Consider the following 24,242-nt stretch of genomic DNA (forward strand, 5'->3'; position numbering starts at 1 on the left):
TCTTTGAAGCTCCAATTGAGAGTGCCTAAACTAATACCAAACACTGGGCCACTTTCCTCCAAAGTGCTACCTTTGTTAATTTTGGCCAAGGCAGTGGATATCATAGGTTGCAACCTGAGTTTTTAAGCATTGATTGAGGTCTTTCAAGCTACTCCCAAATCAAGCAAATGGTATTATGGTATAGCTCAGGGCGTGAAGCTTGAATACCTAGACCATGTTGTTTTTTAGAGAATCAGCGTTTGCCTTAAGAAACTCCGCCATGACTCCACCGTTCATGTAGAGAAGTTCTATTGAGAAGGCTGCCCCATTGGGTGGTTGATGGTGTCGGGCAAGAGGTCACTCCATCTTGGTAATAGCCATTCCGGAGCAGTCCTCTCCTTGGCTTCTTTTCTTTAGCAATAGCACTGAGCAACAGCACTTAGACTTATATACTGCTTCATAGTGCTTTTACAGCCCTCTCTAAGTGGTTTACAGAGTCAGCATCTTGCGCCCCACCCCTCCAATAATCTGGGTCCTCATTTTACCGATCTCGGAAGGACGGAAGGCTGAGTTCACCTTGAGCAGGTCGGGATCGAACTGCTAGCATGGGCACAGTCAGCCTGCAATACGGCATTCTGGCCACCGGGGCTCTTAGGAAGGCCCGGAAGATCGCTTTATTCCTGCAGGTCTTTTATCTATGATGTGGCTGTTGGACACCACTGTGTATTTTATCATTGCATCCATCATTACGTTATAACATGTTTTTCTTTTGTAGTTTTGGCTGCTGCTCATTGCCCATGGTCTTAATGAATAGGAAGATATAAATATTGTACATCAATTAAAATGGAATTAAACATGCCTTTTTTCACCTAGGTGTATGAGTTACATGGCATCCCATTGATCTTGGATAACTGCAGCATTGATAACAATAATCCTTGTATCCTTTTTATTAGTATCATGATTTTAAACTAAATATATATTCCTTGGTGGGGCTCAGATTTGTATGTCAGTTCTTTGGGAATAATACAGAATCGTTCTGTTGCCTTGAAAAAGGTCGTAAAATGCCATTCTCAAGAAAAATCAATGAAAAGGCATGGGAGGAGGAAGGTACGTATGCTATTGCCTTATTTGTAAAAATAATAAAGGTGGGACACGAACAAATAAAATATTTTGATCTACTCTTGATTCTTTTTCTTTTCATAATTGACAGTAACTCAAGACTTACTTCATTTGCTGTCAGCATCGAAGCTGCTTTGTAATGTGGTGGATTGTACTATTTCTTTCAGAATTTTTTTTCTCCCATCTTTATTTTTTTTACCAACAAGAAACAACAATACATTTTTAATACAAAGTATTAATTTTTCATTTTGCTTTTTATTTTGGGTTGCAATTTCTTTACAGTAAAAGAAGGTGCTAGAAAATTACAAGATATAAGATTTCACACAATCTCTTGTCAGTATCTTGAAGAAAAGTTAAAAATAAATTTTCTTCCTTCCTATAATCTACTTGACTTAGTTGTGAATCTCTTATGCAAAGGTGGCCTTGCCTCTTTTGATGGGTAACAATCAAAGAGAGAAACTATATCTTTTTGGACAGCTTTTAAAGAAAAGAGTTTGGTTGTAGCTCATTATATCTTGTCCTCTAACTTTTTGAATATCCCAGATTCATTGTTGTCACATTAAATTAGGGTTAGTAATCGTACCTAACCAAACTTGGTCATTGTAGAATTTTTTGCATCAGCTAACTTCAGATCAGTCATCTGAACCAAACAAATAGGTTAGTATGCATACTTTATTACATTTGAGTAGTGGAATATATATTTAATATAAACATCTGGTATTCTTTGCTTTTAAAAAAGAAAGATTTTTGTTGATAGAAGTAAGAGGCCTTGAATGGAAAGCTCCACAGGAACATGCATGATTTTTAAAGTGTTTATGATAAATGTGCAAAGTCTCCAGAAGAGACTAGAAGAGATAAATCCTGACAGCTAATGAGCATGTGGTCCTTTGGATCCACTACTCAAATGTGATCTAATTCCTGAGGAGAATTCACTGCTTCCGGATCCTGATTTCACAGCTTCTTGGGCTGAAGGTGCCTTGCCCTCAAACAGCCAGATTACTGGGGGGGGGGGTTGTGTCCTTAGTGAATACCAGGGAGATGCAGAAAGACTTACCTCTAAGCTTCATGACTTCTTATTAAATGAGAATCAACTGGTGCCTCCTTAATGATGGCTTGAAAGCATTCTGTGTTAAAAAAAATAATAAAATACTAATACACAAATTAATACATTTTAATTTTACTGGATTCAACTTTTATCCAAAAAATGAAAAAATGAAGTGTGTATGTGGTAAGATAAACTACTAGATCTGGAGTAAGGTCCATTTAGCCTCTTGCATGGTTGTCTATTGGAAGCCACTTCGGTGTCACTAAGTCATTTGTGTGTGTGATTTCATGGTGCACATGACCTCATTCCTCCTTTGAACATCAGTGGCCTATATTCTGTTCCCTTGCTGGCCAACAAGGTCCACTGATCTTTCCAACCCAGTAGCCTTGAGCCATTTATCGCCCCCCAAACACGATCTGGGGATTGAGAGCTTTATCTTTTAACAACTGTTTTATATTCTCCTGACAGTAAAATTGGGGGGAGTGGCGTCTTGGATATGAAGGAAGGGAGCGATAGCTAGCAGGCAGCCGTGAATAACCTCAGTGAATTTGTCTAACCCTCTTTTGAAGCTCTCTCAGTTGGTGGTCATCCCTCCATTGTTTGATGATGTGTTAATTATGGACTTTTCCCTCTGCTCAGCGATTCAGCTTCTCTTGAGTTAGAGAAAGGGACAGAATTTGCCTCCCTCATCTTCCAGGTCTTGTCTGCAGGCTTTTTAACAAGGGTGGTGGGGTTAACCTTGATTTGTCTGCATAAGACCCGTGCTGGCTCATTTTCCTTGAGTAAAGCTTTTGAGTAAACAACCTTTAAGAGACACTCAGCTTGATTTTCGGAAACTTAATGTAATTCATTAAAAAATATACTGCATATTGGACATTTTCCAGTCCTCTTCTATCACAACCCAGCCTAGGGGTGTTTTACGTGGTTTTACAGGAAGGTCACTACAAAGCCTTGAATCTTGGTCATCTTCTGGATCTATTGACATGGTTGTTTTCTATCAATTTGTCATCATTCATCTCAGCCAGTGTTGATAATATAAGAAAATAAGAGAGGAGATTTTAATTTATGTGTTTAACTTTCAGATAAGTCTCCCCCCCTTCCCCCCCAAAGCAGGTGGTGCTTCAAAGATACAGTCAAAGACATGGAGAAATATTCCCCAAATGCACATGGAAAAACCACATCAACAGTTCACTGCCGTGCACAAAGGGTCCTCCCACCTTTCGCCCTTCCTCTACAGCTCACCCCCTGAAATGGAGGGCAGGGAGGCCTCGTCTGTGGATCTGTGCCACAGGAGGCTTCTTCAGAATAGATCCAGGTGGATTTCCCTTCTGAGCCAAGGGATTGTCGGGGATGTCACCCTTCCGTGAGGAAAGTCCCCCTGGAAGCCTTGCTTCAGGGCAAAGTTGTTTCACATCAGAAGCTCCCCAGGTTCACGGGCAGAGGAGAAGGAAATGATGGCGATGAGTTTTGTGTGGTTCCTGCTTGATCCTGAGAAAACAGAAGCGGAGCCAAAGATGGCTTTCAAATACTTCTGTTGGGGAAGGGGGATAAGGATACAAATGCCCATTAAGTTGAGCAGCCATGTGGGGTTTTTATTTTTAATAATTGTGGGCCACAGTTGTATTCTCGCGGAGGTTCCTTCACTTCTCGTGTATCCAGCCTGGTTGGAGGTGGAGAGGGAGGAACATGGCAAAGCTGTCGCTAGCTGGTCTCTGGCCAGCTGCCGTGTACAAATGGGAGAGAGACCCCCCCCCGCTCCTGATCTCCATGAGACTTCCTTGCCTTGCGCCCCCTTAGCCACCGCAGGAGCGCATTCAGTCTCTGCCGAAAAGAGCGGGTCTGGTGAGCTGGAGGGGTAGGAAGCGCAGAGGGTGCTGGGAGGGTCTGGAGGAGGGGTCTGCGGCATCGGTGCTGCTCATCCTTGCTTTTTTCCCTGACCTGTGTTGCCTCCCTTTCTTCCCTTTGACGTGCCTCAGGGCCCAGGAAGCCTTGGGGATGGAGCAGCTGGGTCCTCCTCCATCCTCGCTCTTCTGCCTTCTGTGGGACGCGAAGCAGCGTGAATTGCTCCTCCTCCTGCTGATGTTACTTCCTCCGGCACCGTTGTTGTTGGCCGCGCGGTTTTGTCCTTGAGCCTGGGGACCCATGGAAGCACGGAGCCCATTAAAGGACTGGCGGGCTACAAGTGCATTTTTCTCTGCTCTTCTATTCACAGTTTTCAGTAATATTGAACTCATTGATGGATAAATGATATTGTTTTGTTTCAGTTGTGTACAGGTGGTCCTCGGCTTAACAACCGTTCAGAGTTACAACTACACTGAAAAAAGTTGACTTATGACCATTTTTCACACGACCATTGCAGCATCACCATGGTCACATGGTTTACATTTGGATGCTTGACAACTGAATCACGTTTGTGACGGTCGCATTGTCCCGGTATCACGCGATCCCCTTTTGCAACCTTCTGACAAGTAAAGTGAATGGGGAAACCAGATCCACTTAACAGCTGTGTTCCTAATTGAAGAACTGCGGTGATTCGTTTATCAACTGTCACAAGAAAGGTCGTAAAATGGGGCACAGCTCACTTAACAAATTTCTCACTTAGCAACAGAGGCTTTGGGCTCAGTTGTGGTCGTAATTTGAGGACTACCTATACCTTGTCCAGAGTCACATGCAGGTGAATTGGGCAGCTATATAAATCCAATCAATCAATAAGAATTTTTTTAAAAGTGCAGAGGGAGGTACATAGTTGCATTAGGGAGTCACTGTTCCTCTTCTCCAGTTGTTGTTTTTTTTATCTTGTAAGACCTTTATCCTATTCCAAATAGCAATTTTTAAGAATTGGTAACTTTAACTGACACAGATGCACTAAAAAAGTTGAGATAGGCATTTTTACATATATAAAGTTAATTTCTGTCCAATTTATTTGCCTTGTAACAAAACCTCTCCTTGCAATCCAATAATTTCCTTCCCCGGTTCCTCCTCCTGAGAAAGGAAATCTGCTCTGCATTAGCTGGGGGGGGGGGGAAAATGAGGATCCCCTTCCTTGCAGCAGCCACCCGCCACCTCTGGAACCGCTTCGGAATAAGTGGATTCAGGATTTCAGCCAGGAGGGTCTTCCGTAACTGCCTTCAGTTTTTGCACACACGGTTTTGTAGCAGGCCCTTCTGATGACAGACAGTTTAATGTCTGGTTGATGAAAGGAAGTGGCTTTTGACCTTCTGTGTTGTGTTAACATCAGTTGGCAAACTTGTCTCTCTCTCCCCCCCCCCAACTGAAATATCGGTAATACTTAAAGAGGAGAAATGGGGTTGTGTCTCTGGAGTGATCAGGCTGCTGACCAGAAGGAACCAAAATTGATAACATTTGCGCAAGGGAAACCTGTGGCAATACTTTTGACCTCATGGCAGTGATTAGTATAATTGTGGTTTATGAAACCTCAGGTTAAATCTAAGAGAAATCAAGTTGTTGCGGTGTACAACAATGGCAGATTATTTTGTGTTATGCTAGGAAAGACTTTCCTGGGGAAACCAACCAGTTTTTCACAGACAGTTATAGTGCAGCTATGTGTGGGGAAATCCATCTGGGCTACTGAAAAGGGAAACACAGAGGGGTTATATTTCAAAGTTGTGAATGCCTTGTGCAGTCTTTTTTTTTAGTACGGTGGGATTATTTCAAAGCAACAATCAGGTGTGGGTTGTAGGTGCTGATGTTGGAAATCAGACACGCCATCATTACAAAAGATGGTACAGTATGCTACACATTTCTGGAGTCAAAATCTTCAAAATGGATTTGAATAAAAAGGCAAATAAAAGCAACTTGTCTGTACCAAAGTAATCTGAACAAATGGAAATTGTAACACTCACATTTAGAGCCTAAAGCTGCTTGGCTAGTTTGTCGGTCACAAAAAGAACAGAGGGAGCCCAGGGAGCAGCTGACGGATCCCCCTGATCTGGTCCCCGAAAGAAAGTCAGCAGAGTGGAGATCAGCCAAATGTGTGTATTTAGTGGGATGCTAGGATGGGTTAAACCGTGAGGCTCGCTCTCTCTCAGTTGAAAGAAGGTTCCAGTTGCTGAGTCATTTGTCTTTTTGCCAGTTAATTAATAAAGTGAACAAAAGTTTAAAATGTTAGTTTAATCATAAAGTATAGGATTTCAGGGCAGCCCCTTATTGGTGAAATGGTTGTTCCGTTTGTGATAATGAATAGGTGCTGACACTTCCAGCGAATATACAGCCCACATTCATTCTCTCAGGGGGAATCACCCAGAAGCCATTTTGCTTTATTTATTCACGGTCACGATGTTATGATAGCACTTTTCAAAATACATTTTTCAAAATAGTTAGAGTTGCAATTTAATAATTAAAAGACTACCGAGGCCATATTAGTACGATTGTCTCCTATTTCCTCTGTGACGTCTGAATTGGGAGATATTGTGGGTGGGAGACGGTGCTAAGGGCAGCGAGGGGGCTGGGTGAGGGTTAAGCAGTTGGAGCTGAATTGTGGCGCGATTGGTGCCGAAGGGGTTTGGGGAGCCCGGGAGTGGGATCCATTCTGGAAAGAGCTGCACCCCCCAAAAGTTTGCCTCGGTTGTCTGTAGCCAACTGACATGAACACAGTCTTTCTTTCCAAGGCAGGAGAAAGAGTAGTAACCTGAAATTATTACAGTATTATAATGTACTGCCATGGGATTTAATTCAGAAGCCAAAACCAGTGCAGAAGACAGCAGCTAAGATTGCCAACTGTGGTGTTTCGCCACCTGGGTGTATGATTTGTATCTATGGTGAAAGATCTGCATCGGGCTGCCAGAGTTTCTTCCTAAAGTGGGATGTGTTAGCAACTCTCCTTCCATACATGATGCAGGTACAAGAGCCCCAGGCTCTGTAGCTGCATTATGGCTTATGGATGCCTGCCTGGCGTGGTTTCTCTGCCCTCAAGGGAGACATGCCATAGGTGCTAGTTTGGAAAGCTAGTTTTTGTGCAGACATTAATATTTTCCCTTAACATTCGTGGATTTTTAAAATAATTTAGGATTCTTGTTGTAAATGGCTTTGTTACCGTATAAATGAGAAGTGTTTGTTCCATTTCAGTGCAGTTTCACTGATCGTAGCTTCAATAGGATAGTAACCCTAATGGGGAAGTCCAAAATATTGTACCAAAGGTACAAAAACTAAACTCTCCCAACAGCCGCCCAATATCCTACGGCTGGGATGCAGTTGCTCCTTATTTCCTGGAAAAGAAACGAGGAAACGCAGCAGCAGCAGCAGCAGCGAGAGAACTTGCTTGAACAGCTTATTCACCCTGGAAGAATTCATTTCCTCCTTAGCTGAAAAAACGAAGACAGCACTTCTTTTGGGTGGAAGCGGCATGATGGGTTTGCGGCATCTGATTGGTGGTCCTTCTTGTAGAACCAAATCAGCTTACAAGCAGATTCCCCCCTTGACATTCAAAGATTGAGTCCCTGAGTCTTCCTTCGTGGTAGTTGTCCGTATGGCCAGCCTGGGCTTCAGGCAAGATATGCGATTATCCACCCAGGTCTAGGCAGTTACCAAGGTTTGGAAGGGGCTTCTTAAATGAAGTATTTTATATTCTTTCTTTTTAATTGTTTGGCTGCATCCTGCAAAGTTAATACTGTTAATATTCTAAAAAAAAATAGAATTTGAAAAAACCCACTAAGAACGTTTAAAAGGCCAGATTTACATTAATCTTGAGGTCCTTTCTGAAAATAGAGGTAGAAGAAAATGCATTTGCAAGAGGAATACGTATTAGAAGGCAAATACATCTGTTGTTTGCCAACAGTCCTTTCTGAAACAGCATCCTCGAGATAATAATGCTAATTAAGTCCAACCAACCAGAGGGTGTATAGTATTAAACAATGCAAAAAATAAAAAAAAATCAAAGAGCAGTTGTCATCTGCATAATTCCTTCACAATTCTGCAGGAGATTTTCCCCAAATAATCTGTGTAATTTGTATTCCTGTATTCTTTTGCCTTTTATTGTACACTCTTCCCTTCTATTAAACCAGCTTGGACTTTTATTTTTTTATGGCAGTATTGAAATGCATAAAACCCTCATTTAATACTATGACAGGCATTTGAAACAATTTTGTCCTAGCCCATCTGTCTGTGCAGGCAACTATTTAACACGTAACGTGTTCTGATGCTTTCCTACAGATTTTGAGAAATATATTTGAAATCTGGGTTTAGGTAAATGTTGCGGTACAGAAAGAGCAGCACAGCTGGGAGTTGTGTGTGTGTATCTAGGAAGTGTGAACTTTAAGGGAGACATAGGATCTTGCTGGATCTGGAGATAGCCTGGTTGTATTAGGTGGCATTTCAATGCCATTTTACATCATTATATTTTTAAGTGCTGCATTTCAGATGGTAAAGCAATAATAGTTGAAGGGTGTTTTTTTCTTCATTGAAAAATGTAGCAATGTGCAGAATTTTTAGTAGCGGAGCCTATCTGGGCACAGTCCTCCAGAACATTAAAGAGGGGCTGGTTGAAATAAAAATAGCTTTTAAAACGGAATATCATAGGCATGGAATGTTTGGCTTTATATTGTCCAAGAGTGTGATTTTCCTTCCCTATTTTTAAACGCAAAGGATTTTCAGTTACATATAAATTATAGGTTTCGATTAAAAATGTCACTTGAAAATATGGGCAGCTGCTGTGGCAAGATTGTATGTGCACCATTTTTTGGGTTTTAAACTAGCATTATAGGCTTGACTTTCCTTTTAAAAGCTGCAAACTTACAAATTTGACAGAACTTCAAAGAAACCTCTTCGTATCTAAAGTTGCCTTCATCTAAGAGATGTAAAACAATTAATTGTTCTGAATTATCACTATGAATCTTTCTTTCCAAGTATTTGGTTAACCTTGAATTCTTATTAACATCACTCTTTCCAAACTGAAATTTCCTTTCTTGGCTTCTCTAATTCCGAAGTGACTCCAAAAAATCCTAGAGTGAAGCAAAGACAGAAACCCAGGTTATCCTTAGAGATGTCGTACCCTTTTTGAAAGCCACATGCCCTCTCTGTGTGAGCAGTGTGTGTGGGGGGGGGAGGGGTTGTTTTTTTTGGGGGGGGGGGTGCTGCTGGTGAGAGAAGCAAGTCTGCAGGCAGTGTATTATCTTGCAACCGTTTCTCCAGGATGGGCATATATTTTTAGCGCTCCAGGCTGGAGAAGTCTCACCATCCTACCGTTCCAGGGCAGAAGGGCCGTCCGTCTCCTGCATTATGGAGACCTGTTGGCCACAAAGGAGCCTTGGCCAAGGCCCTCTTCTCCTCAGAGCCTGCAGGCCGGCTGGGTCGGACCAGGGGCTCTCTGGCCTCGTGTCCTGTTCCGCCGGGACCTCTGAGGAGGGCAGGAGCAGAGCTTGCCCTGAGCCTGGGAGGAGGAGGAGGAGGAGCGGGGAACGCTGGTGGGCCTGGGCCAAGAGACCCCTTTGGAAGCCGCTGCCGTCTCCGTGGCTGCCCACATGTCTGACGGTGCCCAAGCTCTGAGGCAGCTGTGAGCAGAGGCAGAGGCATTGCGTGCAGGGGGCCTAGGTCCCGGCTGAGCCCGGGCTCCCCTCCCGACACAAGGGGGGGAGGGGGCCGCTGTCCCTCCCTCCCTCCCACCCCTCTCACGGTCCCCTCTTGTGTGCCCCCCTTTTTCCCTGAGTTAAATAGGTTTGACAGAGGAGGCCTTCCAATCTGATGGTTTGGGATCCATTTCCTGTTTTGTCCAGGATTGGACATGTTGTTCCGAGTGTGGCCACCTACAGCTACTGTAAAAATATGGAAGTATTTGCCATTTTATTTTTTGTCTCTGTTCTAATAACCCCTGCGTTTTGCCTTTTTTTTATATAACTCCTTTGCCTCACTTAGTAATGATTCCTTCTCACCAAGTTTTGATTGGGCCAGATATGTGGAAGATGCTGAACATTTTTCTAGATTACTGTTTATAAGAAAAATATTTCCTTACAATCCTAAGAAACTATGAAAAAATATCAAAAGGGATCTTCTGAATGGTGCAAATTAGCATTGCGTCTCCCTCTGTGGTATTATTAAGATTGTAGCTTAAGCCAGGGACCTGAAATTAGGCTGTTTTTGTGAGGGCCTTTTCTCTCCTCCTGTATTGGCAGAGAGCATCCCGTATACGGTCAGCTTATCATACCATTAACCAGGTTCATCGTGGTGCTGCATTGTGTTTCTGTTCTTTGAGAAATCCAAAGCAAACGGGTCAAATGGAAGCTACAGCAATGGCTATGTTTTATTTTCTTTTGTTGCGTTTGGCAACAAATAGGCTCCTGTTTGTTGTAACCATGGAAACTTTAGAAGCACCCTTTTAAAAGCTGCGTATACAATAAAGGGCTTAAAGTGTTGGTTGGATTATAGACTTCAGAATTATGTTCAATCTTCTATCTATCTTTTGAAAAAGAACAAGAGGGTAATGTGAATATTAACCGAGGGCTTTGTTTAATCTCCTCTGACACTTGTGTCTTATGTGCCATCCAGAGGTCTCTGGGCTCACGCAGTGGATTAAGGAGAATCATGCATATTCATGACACTGAATTGGAAAGTTGCACAAGAAAAAAAAAGAAAAGAAAAAAAAAGCTATAAACCCACTACAACACCCAAATCCCTTTTTAAAGAAACTTGGCAAATTTCCTCGGAGTAGACTAAAGAGAATAACATGAACAGATAAGCTATTCCCTATGTTTTCTATTGTTAGCATCTATATTATTTCATAATATTACTTACAGTGCCCTTGAGTTAGGATTTCGGGCCTCACAAATATTCAGCGGGTTTTTCTTCTTAATTACAGAACTAGTTTACACAGGGGATTATTTGTACAGCCTCCTAGTTTATGCTGTGTGATGGCAAAAGATGACATTTTGCAATTTCTGGCTAAGTGATGGTGGTTTTGGTGATTGTTATGAAGAAGGACCAATTCCTGTATATCTAAAGCTGATTATAATTCAATTTTAAGTGTTATTGAAATAACATGCTCCTTACTATGATGTCCGTTATATTCATTTTAACGTAAGATATAAATCTACACTGAAGGAATAAGAGCTATATATTAGATGTTAGTGAGAGATTTATCTCTTATTTCTTGTTTAATAATCATTAAACTTATATAAGTAGAAATTCAGTGGGCAATAAATTACCTATTTGATGTATACCTTATTAGCTTGGCTAATGGTCTCTCATTTTAAAATTAAAGGTGACAGTACTAGTACTGTCACTATTGTAACTATTGTCACTAGTGACTTTTTAAACAAGTCCTAATAAAAGTTCATTCCGAAAGCTGTACTCAAGCCAGTGAAATAATGGCAGTGTACGGTCATGAGATCAGGATTGAAGTATAAGAGAATATTTGTAGCTGGGGGTCCTTGGCACTCTCTGAGCCTGGTTGTTTTCTTACAGACGTTTCATTACCCATCTAGGTAACATCATCAATGCCAGGTCATGAAACATTTGCAAGAAAATAGCCAGCCTCAGAGAGTACCAAGGGACCCAACTGGCCTTTTTTTCCCCATCTTGGTTTTCCCTGATGACTGTTTCTTGGAAATCTCTCTCATCATCAAATTTTTATTATGGTCATGGACCAGCACAAAGAAATTTATTTTAAAAAAGTTCACTCTTTGAATTGCTAAATAATCTGCAAAGCTATTCTTAAGTTATGTTGGACACAATCACTGAAATGCATTTGAGTTTTTATCAGGTGATTTCTCGTCTTTTCTATTTTTTACTGTGTGCTACATCAGATTAATCTCTCATGACCAAATCAAAGGCCCTTGTGCCACTTAAAAATGACACATTTATTATTATATAGACTTATTGCTTAATATTAAATTTTTAAGGTGCTAAAACTTATTTCTCTTTGTCTGGAAACAAGTTATTTGTACTTCTCTGGTGCTCTGCTCTTGGAATACGGGAAACAAACACTATAAATAAATAGTCTTATCAATTCAAAGATCCAACTTTGTACTAACTTGGGTTTGTCAGCTTTACAAGCAATATTAACCATCCACGTTCTCCAAAATTTCTATAGGTTTTATCCTAATTTTAGTTGGCATTCTTGCCCCACCCAGACTTAGACAGCCTTGTCTAAGTTGCCCTGTAGGCAAATGGCCATATGAAACTTAGCAAGAAAATAGGAAGGATCCGAGTGAATTATGAATAGCTTTCTCCTAGATGTGAAGCTACACGTAGCAAATAATTGGTGCCCTCCAGGCACTCTGCTTTGTGAGTCAGAATTCCTTCTGTAGGTGCATTGAGAGAAATTATATTTTGTGACATAACATTTCGCTTGTAGCGTTTCCGTAAGTAGTTTTAATGGATATGCTGAGAAAATAGTTTCTATCAATGATAATGGAAATGATTAAACCTCTGTCTAATGTCTGCTTTCAACTTTGCTCGAAGGGGACCACCGTGAAAGGATTGTTCAAGGCTATCTAACTTCATAGTGTCCTGAGCAAATATGTCTCGGTAATTTTTTAAAAATATATTTTATATATTTTATTTTACAGAAATATGTTTCAAGGTATTCATACAAAGTACAACCAATGAAATAAACAGAGGCATAGAATCAAAATCACGAAGTATTAGTACCTGCTTTATAAAGCCTTAGTAAGGCCACACCTGGAATCCTACATCCAGTTTTGGTCACCACATTACAAAAAAGATGCTGAGACTTTGGAACAAGTGCAGAGAAGAGCAACTGAGATGATTAAGGGCTTGGAGACCAAAACATATGAAGAGCAGTTTCAGGAACTGGGTATGTCCAATCTAGAGAAAAGAAGGACTTAGGGGTGGCATGAAAGCAGCATTCCAGTATTTGTGGGGCTACCACAAAGAAGAGGGGGGGGGGTCAACTTATTTTCCAAAGCACCAGAAGGCAAGACAAGAAATTGGATGGAAACTAATCAAGGAGAGAAGCAACCTGGAATTCAGGAGAAATTTCCTGACAGTGAGGACAATTAGCCAGTGGAACAGCTTGGCACCAGAGGTTGTGGGTGCTTCATCACTGGAGGTTTTTAAGAAAAGATTGGACAGCTGCCTGTCTGAAATTATATAGGGTCTTCTGTTTGAGCAGTGGTTGGACTAGAAGAACCCCCCCCAAGGTCCCTTCCAGATCTATTCTGATTGAAATGCTGCAGAGAAAAAGGGAAATGCCATTAAAATTTAAGAGGAAAAAACACTTATCTATGTCTGAGTTTATTGTTCTGCAGCTGTGATCTTGCAGACTTTTAAAGTAAATTGTGTTAAGTACAGTGATGTTTACATTTTGGTTGACATGTATAGGATAGTGCTGTAAATCTCATTTCTGTGGTTAAACCCATTTCATTTGAGGCTCCAGAGTACTAGCGTAAACTTTGACATCATTCTAGTAGCTTGTTCTTAAATTGATCCTTTAAAGATATGGAAGGATTTCTGTTTCCTAGAAGTTTGTTTTATGGCTACATATTTGTAAATATATGATATTGATCTTAATTCTGCAATGCACCTTTTCAGAGCTGACCTGCCTGTGCTCAGCTCAGCCTCTAATCCTAACCCTCTATTAATGAGCTTTTTAAAAATAGTTGAAATAAATAATACTACTTGCTTAATCAGTGCATTTATGCTATGCTTTCCCCATATTTAGTCTTTAGCTTACAGCAAAATGAACTTGCAGAAATTCCTTGACACTGCTGAACAGTCATAAGCCAGTGGGCGGTTTACGCCATTCATAACCTGACAGAACAGAACGAGAGGAACCAGGCGTTCATTGCCCAGATGGAGCAACACGGCCCTGTGGATAAGACGGCCCTTGAGAGCCTGGGGCTGAAAGTCGAGCCGAGAGATCAGAAGTTGATTTTAAAATCTGTGAAACAGATGCCAGATCCATAAGTTGCTACCTGAAAAAGACTTTTCCCTTCCCATAAAGGAAATATACGTTGCTCTAGAGGTGAGATCAATAAAAGATCAGATGAACTTTAAGTGGTGTTTGGAGACGGTTTTTTGAAAATAAGTCAAAAGAAATGCCTTAGTGTTATGGGAGTCTTGGAGTCAAGACAAGGAACATGGAAACTACTTTTTCTGAAACTACTTTTATTTGCAGCTGTAGGTTTTACAAATGTTGCTTACAGCTTCCATCACTCAGTAGCTTTCTATAGTCAAGAGAGATTCTACTGGTAACACAATACAGTTTGTGACTGGTGCTTCCAACTGCATCACCACCGCTCTCTTCTCTTCTTTCCCTTCCTTTCCCCTCTTCGCTCTTCTCCAATCAATCCTACATTGGTTAAGCCCCCTGTGCTTCCGATGAAGAGAGCTGCAACTTTCTAAGGCTTCTGCCTTTTAGTACAATGTGTTAATCCTGATCCCTTCTGAATTTTGGCTGCAAGAGATTAAAACTGCTCTCCTCCTACACGGCTCACTGGCTGAGTGAGAAATAGGGACACCAATGAAGAGCTCCTCATCCCTTCCAGAGGGAACAAAACTACACAGAGATGAAAACTGTACCAGATCGACAACCGTTTGTGGCCTGTATTTAAGTACTCGCGTAACTGCTGTGTAAGTTTTCCCCAAGTCTTTTCTGAAAGAAGGGGAGATCCCACATGCCGAAAATGCAAGCTCCCATTTTGCAAAAGGCTTAGAAATAGAAATAAAGGCCTGCTGGATTCACTCGTAGATTTTTTCATGACCATTTAGACGAGTCTAAAAAGCTGCTGGATGCTTGTTCGAATTTTATTAGTTTCCTTGGTAAGGAAACCCACTTCCCCTTTTCTTAATTTTTGCTTCTCATGCACTGTTTCCGAGCTCTGGAAGTTTTAAGTGGTAGTTTCTCACTGTGATTAATTCTACCCATTTCTTTTCACCCCCTGCCTTTCCAAAACATTGACAAAACCCATTTCCAGTTAATTAATTCAAGAGAACTAGAAGAATGGAAGCTGTCCCTCTTATTTTGGATACCCTCCTGCATTGTGACTGAATTCAGCCACTTTCGGGGGGGGGATGAATTGGGGTGAGAGAGGCACCAGTCAATTAACTTCCCATGCCCCAAACGGTTTGCCTCTAGGTGGTGGGGGGTTTGTTTTGGGGTTTTCTTTTGATTTTAACTGATTTCGTATATCCAATTTTGTGATTTCATATAACCACCAGTTTTGTCCTCAAAGTACAGGAGAACAGATCTTGTTCAAGACACTAGTTTTTCTCCATCTTCCCCTCGGATGCGCCTATGCTGTAAAATACAGTTCCTCTTAAATGGGACTGATTACATTCCTGGTTTAAAATTAACTTCTTGCAAATATTCCTTCACTCCCCTAAGTAAAGCAGAAAAGAAATCTGATTTAGCAATATATATATAATCTTGTGTGTCTGTGGGGCTCAGACTAAATGCTCTGAAATGCTTTGCGACTTTGGGCCCAGCTCCAAAGAAGGGAACAGTTCCGAACACGAACTGCCCCGACACTTCTGAGCGCTCGTGAGTGCGCAAGGCAAGCCAAACTCCCGTCTGCTTTGCACCATTTGAAGAAAGCGAGCCCAAAGTCAGTTCTGAGGCTGAAATGAAAATGCAAGGTATTAAAATGGCGCACATACCGTCTGCCCAGTTTAAGAAGAATGTTGAAAATCTGCTTTCCTCTTTTGAAGGAGATTTCAGGGAAGGAGAAGAGCAGCAGTAAATGAACTGGGGTGGGGGGGTGAGAGAGGCGCAGTGTTTTTGTGTTCTGGCTTGTATTGATTTGGTTATTTGTTGATGGTTGTAATGGATAAGCGGTGAGCTCTGAAAGGGCGTCCCGAGGCTTTCATAGTGGAAAACATGCCGACTGCTGTATGGAGAGTGGCTGCCTTTTGATTCCCCAGAATGGGCGAATTCCCCCAGCACAACAGCTCCCCTGTCTCCCCCCAGCGAAGGGCTGTGTCTTGAAAGGGCTGTGTTTTCCATGCTAGAGGATTAAAACAGGCCATCCATGGGTGAGTCTGAAAAGCCTGAGAGCGGAGTTGGCTCAAGTCTTGTGGCAATCCGATGGCTTTCAAGAGCACCTCAACAAAAGCTCTCCCCTTTCTCTCTAAGCCTCAATGGGGGTCAGGCTTTCAGGACAATGGCGGCTGGATTCTCCCGGGTGCAAGCTTTAATTTGCCAAGAGGAAGGTATGAATCCATTCCAGTTGAATTGGATGCTGTGCTTTTTAGTAGCTCGTGAATTGCTCTGGCTTTCGTGTGGCCACAGGCCAAACAGCGTGTCCCCCCAGTAGAGAAATTTTAGGGAAACCCCGCGGGGGATTTCTGGCTGGTTGGTTTGCAGCAACCTTGTTTCTCAGCCTTGGCAACTTGAGGTGTGGACATCAAGTCCCAGAATTCCCCAGCTATCATTTGTGAATGTTGTGACTTCTCTAAAAACCAGAATGAACTATTCAGTGAAGATTAAGTCTTAACCACAACTGCTTTTATTCACTTTTATGACTGTTTTTCTAGCTCTATTCTACACCGTTTGATTGTATTTGAACTTTAGGTTCCATTAAATATAGGAGACCTAAACCACTAAGATAAAAGGTTAATAGATTTCCTGCATTGTTGATCCAAGATTTGGATAGACTTTAAATATTAGTGTGTCTTTGGGAAACCATTTTTTTCTTGCAGACTTTCTCATCACAGCAAAGGTGTGTTAAATTAGGTGATTGATTGATTGATTACATGCCATCAAGTTGATATCAGCTCTTAGCAGCCAGAATAATAGAGCAATAACAGAGAGTTGGAAGGCACCTTGGAGGTCTTCTAGTCCAACACCGTGCTCAGGCAGGAGACCGGCCTAGACCGTTCCCATCAAATGGCTGCCCAGAACGTTATAGGCTCTCGGTCAGAGCAAGAACATCCGACGTTAAGGATTCTTTATGGTAAACAACGCCTTGAAGTTCTTTGAAGAGTTTCATTTGTCGGAACCGTGACAGTCTCCTTCCTGATACGGATAGAGTCTCTCCAGGAGGTTCAAGCCTGGTCATTTGGGACTTCCAAAGCCCCCACGAGAACCAAGTCCACCCACCTTGCTGCGGTTGTCCTCTTTTCTCTCCTGCCACCCTCCCATCCGTGCCGCCTGCTCCAGAGGGAGAGGCCTTTGCCGAAGGTGTCCCAAAGGTAACCTGAGTTTTGTTACTTGGGCCTCAAGTGAGAGGTCTGGGTTGATCGTGACCAGTGACCGCGTTTCCTTATTTTCTTGGCCGTCCCTGATTTTCTCAGGAGTTTTTTCCAACACCAAAGTTCAGAGGTATCCATAATTCAGTACCAGACTCTAATACCAGTATGCTTTTTGAAAAATCAAATTAAAATAATTGCACAAAATCATACAAGGTCATACAATTAATCAGAAGACTGCCCTTTACCCTATCTTTTTATGGTTATATTTAAAATTAGGAAAGAACCATTTTTGCAAGGCTTGAAAATTAAAGGTTAATTTTAAAAAATAGAGCACGATCGGCATTCGTTAAAGTTCTGGGTTAGATCTAAACTGATGTTTGTGAGACGAAGGGATATTCAAAAGGGATCCTTTTCTCTGGATCCAACTCCTTTTTCCCATATAGATAAACACATACTGCAAGTTTGAGTTACACTCTTTCCTTCTGGAGGATAATGGATAATGCAGAATTCTTGGTTAAAATGTCTTTTTGGATAGAAGAACAAGCTGCTTGCTTATTTTCTGTTTTCTTCTCCCTCCCTCCCTCTGCTGAAGACCTTCAGCTCCCGTCAGGGGCGGCCGAACAGGTGCTCGCTCTGCGTAGGGCCTTGTTCCGCCTCTTCCCTTGCAGCCACAGCGGCCTTCTGAACTTCTCCCTCCCCCTCCATCGTTTTTTATGAATGACAGCTTTTCAGCACCCTGGGAACAGCTTGTTGGGAAAAAGACTCTTCACAGGGTGCAGCCAAACACTACACAGTTCATCAAGAGATCTTATGAAAGGAGGAATATTGAGGCTACAGGTGTGACGTGTTCTTCAGCTCCCCCTGCTCCTCTTTGAAGGCCAACTTCTAAATATGCTGTTTTCTAATGACTTGTTCAATCAGGCGGGCGGGCTTTCTCTTTCTGCGTGGGCTCCTCAATTAAACTCTTGGTTTGTTTAAAAACTTGGCCCTTGTTTAGCTGATCTCCTGGGGAGATTCCAAGAATCGGTAGCAAAAGAGAGAGCCCAGAGCCAAGCGGGTTGCATTGTGACCGACCGGTTCTTCACGGAGGAAAGGGCAAGGCCATCCCACGGAAGATGCGGTGTTGGTCCCAGCCGGCCTTTCTCTCTCTTGGGAGGAATGGATATTCTTTTTGTCCTCCTTGTCTGTCCTCTGAACAACCACGCTGGGTGCCCAAACGCCCTTTCATTAGGCTTAACGGGAGGAGGTAGCTCTCCAATTCACCACAAACGGTCGGATGGATTATTCAAGAACGCTGTTTCCATATGCCTGGAGCCGTTGGAGAAACTTTTACCTTACAAACCGCTTTCCTCCACCCAGTTGATTTATTAATTCACATTTGTATGCTGCATAGATTTTATGTGATTTACAATACTTCAGTGTATTAAGTAAATCATAGTACTAATAATTTTGACATACGGGAATTTTCAGATCAAAAATGAATGCTTATGGAAAAACAAATCTGCTGTTATGCCAGAACTTTTGGAACAATACCAAAAAGACTCCCAATATTTAGAAATTTTGAATATATCAACCCTGTACACCCTAATTTTTACCAAAAACAAATAAATAAATCCTGCTTGGAACTGTCCATAATATCCTCAGATGGTACTTTAATGATTCTTAGGTCTTTGATTAGAACCTGAATTAAGTTTTCACCAGACTTTGACTATGCATCTAATTGTAAATTACCCGTACAATAATAATAAACTTGTATACATCACTCAAACTTATTGGCTGTGGGCAACTTACAACAATCAAAAGGAATTACAGTAAAATGAATAAAAGAATAAAGATAAAGGTAATAATAATAAAGTTGGAAGGGACCTTGGAGGTCATCTAATCCAACCCCCTACTCGGGCAGGAAACCCTATGGTACCATTTCAGACAAATGGTTGTCCAGTCTCTTCTTAAAAACTTCCCGTGTTGGAGCATTCACCGCTTCTGGAGGCAGGTGGTTCCACTGGTTAATTGTTCTAAGTGTCAGGAAGTTTCTCCTTAGTTCTAGGTAAAAAACAATGAATATTTTGTACTGGACAGATTAGATATATTAAGGCGTACACTGGAGAAATGCTGCATTAATGTACTTAGTCATTTCAAAAATTTCTTATTTCCTATTTAGTCTAACACTTTTAAACTAAAGCTTAGATCAATTTTAAAAAGCCAGTTGAAATCTCAGAAACCACATACAAATTGGAGCTGCTGTATCAGTGGGATGGAAAGCATAGACTTTTAATAAACAGGTAAACAAAAGTTCAAAGTTTTAGAAACAGCGGGTGAAAACAACTTCATATCTTAAATTGTGAAAAGAGAGCATTTTAATAATGGAATGTTCTGTTTTGGCAGGATCATGGAGCAGAAGTAACCTGAGTCTCAAGCCACATTGGAAATAAATGAAATTAAATATAACCATTTCAGGTTTTTCAGACTGTGTTCCAGTTAGTCTTTCTGAGACAATATTTGAATGAAAGTTCATTTTACCTGCAGTTAAGGTCCTTCTTGAATAGTCTTCAGAGATGGGACTAATACTGTGAAAGTATAGAAAGTGTTTCTTGGAAAATATTTAGATTGTTTTTAATGAGTAAAATAAAAAAAAATCTGATTAAAGTGTGGTGGGGTTACTTAGCTGTCAAATAAATTTGCTTTTTGAATTGAATACATCTTCTGGGAATAGGCTTACACATCTCCACTTTACATTTGAAAACTAAGGTACTTCTTACATACTTTCTAGTCCTTTGGAGCCAGATTCTGAAAATATTTGTTTACAAGACTATTGTTACAGATCAGGTTACTATCTCTTGCTATGTGTATATATTCAGCCATTTTGGCACAATACACACTGAAGAAATTACTTGGCAAAGAAAGGATTAGTCTGTTTGGTGAGAATGTATGCAAATATTGACACAAAGGTCTTGCCATTTCTGTCCAACTTTGTCTTCCTGCCTTAATTTCAACTGGACTTACGTCAGCAGATAATTCTTGTTGATGAGATCATAAAAGGCATCTTCACGTTTTTAAAAGGCTCAAATCTGTGACTTGAAATAAGTCAGCAAATAGTTCAGCAAATGTGGCTTATCAAAAACACTCTTCAGTACAAAGGATGAATGGACCCTTGAGAAAGAATGCTTCTGTTTGACTATCTCAAGCTTATTTGGAATAACACTGCTTAAAAAATGATGGATCATGGTTTCTGAATTGATCCTATTGAACATAATCTCTGAATTGATCAAAAGTGCATGGATGGGTACCATTTATGGGCTGATATCAGTTAGATTGTATCCCACAAAAGCTTGTGTAACTAAATTGATGATTGGTACTCAAGGGATCAGAAGACGCCTAAACCACCAAAACACACGAGAACATGTCAGCATCCTGATATTGCGCGGAATCGTAGAACTGGATGCGTCCATCCAGTGACCGGCTGAGCACAGGGATCCAGGCTGCCAAACGGAGAGGCGATGGGAACCAGCAGTTCTCAGGCCAGCAATGGTCGCAAGGCAAACGTGCCAAGTGAGCACGATGCCAAATCTGAGAGGACGGGAGGAAGATTCTCAAGCAGGACTAGATGACCTCCAAAGTCCCTTCCAACTTCCTTATCCTGTATTCTGTAAAAGTGACTCGCCGCCTCCCAGCCTTTTGAGAGACGCTCTCCTTCTGAGGATTCCTCTCTGTGGATGTTTGTCTGGAGCCTTCTGCCAAGTTTAGCTGAGGAAGCGAGCTAAACTGCAAAGTGTCGGAGGATCCGGGCTGTCCCGCCAGATCTGGAAGCTAGACCCCTCCTGGCTCAGTCTTTCCACTGTGCAGCGGCTCTTCCCCTTTTCCTGATGTTCGCTCCTAACCGCCCTCTCTGACTGATCTGCTTGTTTTCTTCTCCGAGGGGAAGAGGGAGGTGGGTGAGGTAGCAAGGACCATCGAAGAAGAGAACCTGTTTTTACGGGATAAAAGAATTGTGGACTAGAAAGGGCCACAAGGATCATCTGTTCCAACCCTTCAGAGGGAGCAAGAGAACGGTTTGCATCGTCCTCCAGGAGGTGATGGTCCTGTTAATGTTCCTCCTACATTTCCAAATTTTGCAGGAAACACGGCAGCACTGCTTCATCTTCGACTGAACAGGGCCAGTGTGAGCAAAGGTGCACATAATCTAGGTGACTTTTATGATCAAGATAAAAGTAGGAAAAGCACTTATCTTACAGATTAGGTTTGTTTGCCAGAGCTATCATGACTTTTTTTTGACACCCTCTTTCCCCCTGGTGAACACCCTTCCCTTGGGACCAGAGACCTGGTGGGAAAAATATTTTATACTTTTTTCTTAATAAGTAATATTCTAGGCCTCTTTAATGCCATTTGTTCTGGACAGATGATGTTTGTTTCCCAGGGTAACAAGCAAACAAACAGGTCTCATTTTTGCGTAACTTTCTCATCCAGAATATACTGGAAAAAATACATTTTCCCATTTTGTCCAGGTGTGTCAACAATTTGGTAGTCTGTCTCCAGTCTTGATTGCAGAGCCAATTATACTGTAAAGAAATCTATTTTGCTTTTTAGAACTAGCAGGCTATAAAGAAAACCCTTAGCCATCTTCTCTGACTTTTTCTCTAGTTTTGCTGCATTTTTTTTGTTGGCAACTGATTTTATTGCTTGTGTCTCTTTAGAGGAACTTTTGTATCTCCTGTCAATGACAACTATTGTCCTAAGGGAGAGGAGGAGTCAGGTCTGGCTGCAAATAAGAAGTATTCTGACTCTAGTTTGAAGGAATACGCTTTCAAGTTCGGACCATAAAATACTGGCATAAATATAATAGCATTGATAGAATTCTTGCCCATTGCCCTCATTCTTTGATGTATTTCTTTGGCACCATCTTCACAGTAGAGAAAGTCCTGTATCTCTCTCCCTTTTGCTACCTTTGAAATTTCTGCAGCCCGCCAAAATGGGCAGTCCTCAGAGAACCGCCTGGACACTGACCATCACAGGGAATGGAGAGTCTTCACATCCAGCTCTTCCCCGCAAGTCCTATAAGCCTTAATTAACTCTCGAGCCATTTTGCCACCCCAAAGCACTGCAAAACACAATAGGCGTTACGACAGAAATCTTAAATTTTTCATTGTCTTAAAAGTGAATGGCGTGAAGGTTTTGCACGGTCCTCGTGGTTATTGGAACAGTAGTTGTTGTGTTTGCTGAAGGACTCGCAACTATCACCCAATTAAAATGAAAGTACAACATGAGCCTTAGATTTCATCCTCGTGAGCCTCCATGTTTAATTGTTTAGGGCACCTGGATAAAATCTTAAGTCCTGATTTCAGGCTTCTTTCTTTTAGCTACTGCTTTTTCTTTCTCATTTCTATCCAAAAGGAGAAGGGAAAAGCAACCACTGATAGGGATGGCGATCAGGATCTGATCAGGATCTCTTGAATTCATCTTATTTGACAGTCTGTTAAATTGACCCCAGAGGTAGTTTGGTGCAGCGGTTAAGGCTCCTGGCTAGAAATTAGGAAACCGTGAATTCTAGTTACCCCCCTGGGCACGAGACTAGCTGGGTGGCCTTGGGCCGGTCACTTTCCCTCAGCCCTAGGAAGGAGGCAATAGCAAACGGCAATGAATGGATAGCAAATGGCAATCTTTGCCAAGAAAACTGCCGGGACTTGACCAGACATTTTCTCTGAGAATCGGACATGATTAAATGAAAGAAAAGAAATCCTAAACAATTTGTCTCAGTTATTCTCATTCCACCTTAAGGTGCCTTAAACGGAGACCGATGGAGTGGATCCGATCGTGAAACCGACTCCGTGGAATGGTTAGACCCCCACTGAGCCAAAGAATCTGGCAACGGATTCTGCAAGCCTGCTTGTGTTTCAGTTGCCCTCCCAGCCCCCCTCTTAGCGCCTTCTCCTCTCGCAGGGCTAAGGGCTCTTTCTGCCCTCCTTCCTCCTCCTGTGTGGTCGCTTCTAAATATCTCCTTCCGGGCCCTCTCCAGGGCTCTCGGCTACACTGGGATTGGGCCCAATTTGGCCTCTAAAAATCGGTGGATTTGGAGCCGTTGGAAAACACTGTGAGGCATCCCTACCTTGTGTGGCTCTCTTAAGTTTTATGTATAGTCCGGGGGGGGGCATTCATGGAGGAGGGGGGTTCAAGAAGTCAGAATGGTGGCTGCATTCACATGGTCACCCCCTCCCCATTTTTATATCTGTTGGGAGGAATAAAAAGGGGTGGGGCTTTGACGCCCAGTCGTGATCATCTTGACCTTTTGACCTCCTTGGCAGGTGCCCCCGGCCCAGAGAGCTCTACAGAGTGTTTGGGGCAAGGTCCCAGTCGTCCACCTGAAGGGGCAGCAGCAGCAGCCAAAGGAAACCTTTTACCTGGAGCAGAAGCGTAATGCCATCCTGCCAGTCAAGCGTGGCCCCCTGGGACCCTCGGCTTGGTCCCCTGGCACATCGGGGAGGATGCAGGGTGGTTGGCTCAAGAATAAGAGGGGAACCCGCCCTGCAGCGTCTCCTCCCGGCAGCCAACTGCATTGGGAACCAGGAGGAGGCTTCCAAGACAAACAGGCTGGAGGCCATGACTGAGTGTTTTTCCTGAGCCAGTCAGAGGGTCTCGGGGCAAAAGAAGCTAAGGGAGGCCAGGCTGCTGCTGCTTCCCCTCCTCCACGAGGTAGGAGATTTTGACTTGCTTTGTTCCTGCCCGCTTCCGAAATAGCCCTTCCAGCCGGGCATGCTTAATCGCCCTTCTCCTCGCAGCTCTCTCGCAGGGGAAAAGCCAGCCCCGTCGCCGCTTCTGGCCCACTTCAGCTTCTTCAGCTTGTGGGTCTCTTCCCTGCCGGCTCCCTTCTGGGGTTACGGCAAAGCTGCTTCACGCTCCACAGGCCCCACCACAAGAGTCGGGGTCAGGGACAAGACAGTGAAGCCCAGAGTTGGGGGTGGTGCTTCAGAAATGGCGAGGGGGCTGGAGGGAACCTGACCCCGTT

General features: G+C 42.5%; 1 protein-coding gene across 26 annotated transcripts in view; it reads left to right on the top strand.

The window, feature by feature from the left end:
• The window catches only part of ATXN10 (ataxin 10), a 114,863-nt gene that overhangs the window by 33,836 nt on the left and 56,785 nt on the right, over nt 1–24,242 (top strand). For 9 of the 26 annotated variants that reach the window (XR_014026854.1, XR_014026855.1, XR_014026856.1 and 6 more), the window contains exons 10-11: nt 853–916; nt 13,830–14,078. The exons of 3 other annotated variants lie outside the window; for them this stretch is intronic. Coding sequence is in view for 3 of the 23 variants with exons in the window: in XM_081330818.1 (XP_081186944.1) it covers nt 853–916; nt 13,830–14,020 (255 nt within the window). In the remaining 20 variants the exon portion in view is untranslated. 14 more of the 26 variants (XR_014026870.1, XR_014026871.1, XR_014026873.1 and 11 more) reach the window with 12 other exon arrangements.

The sequence above is a fragment of the Vipera berus genome (genome assembly GCF_964194415.1).
Source record: "Vipera berus genome assembly, chromosome: 6".
NCBI classification, from domain to species: Eukaryota; Metazoa; Chordata; class Lepidosauria; order Squamata; family Viperidae; genus Vipera; species Vipera berus.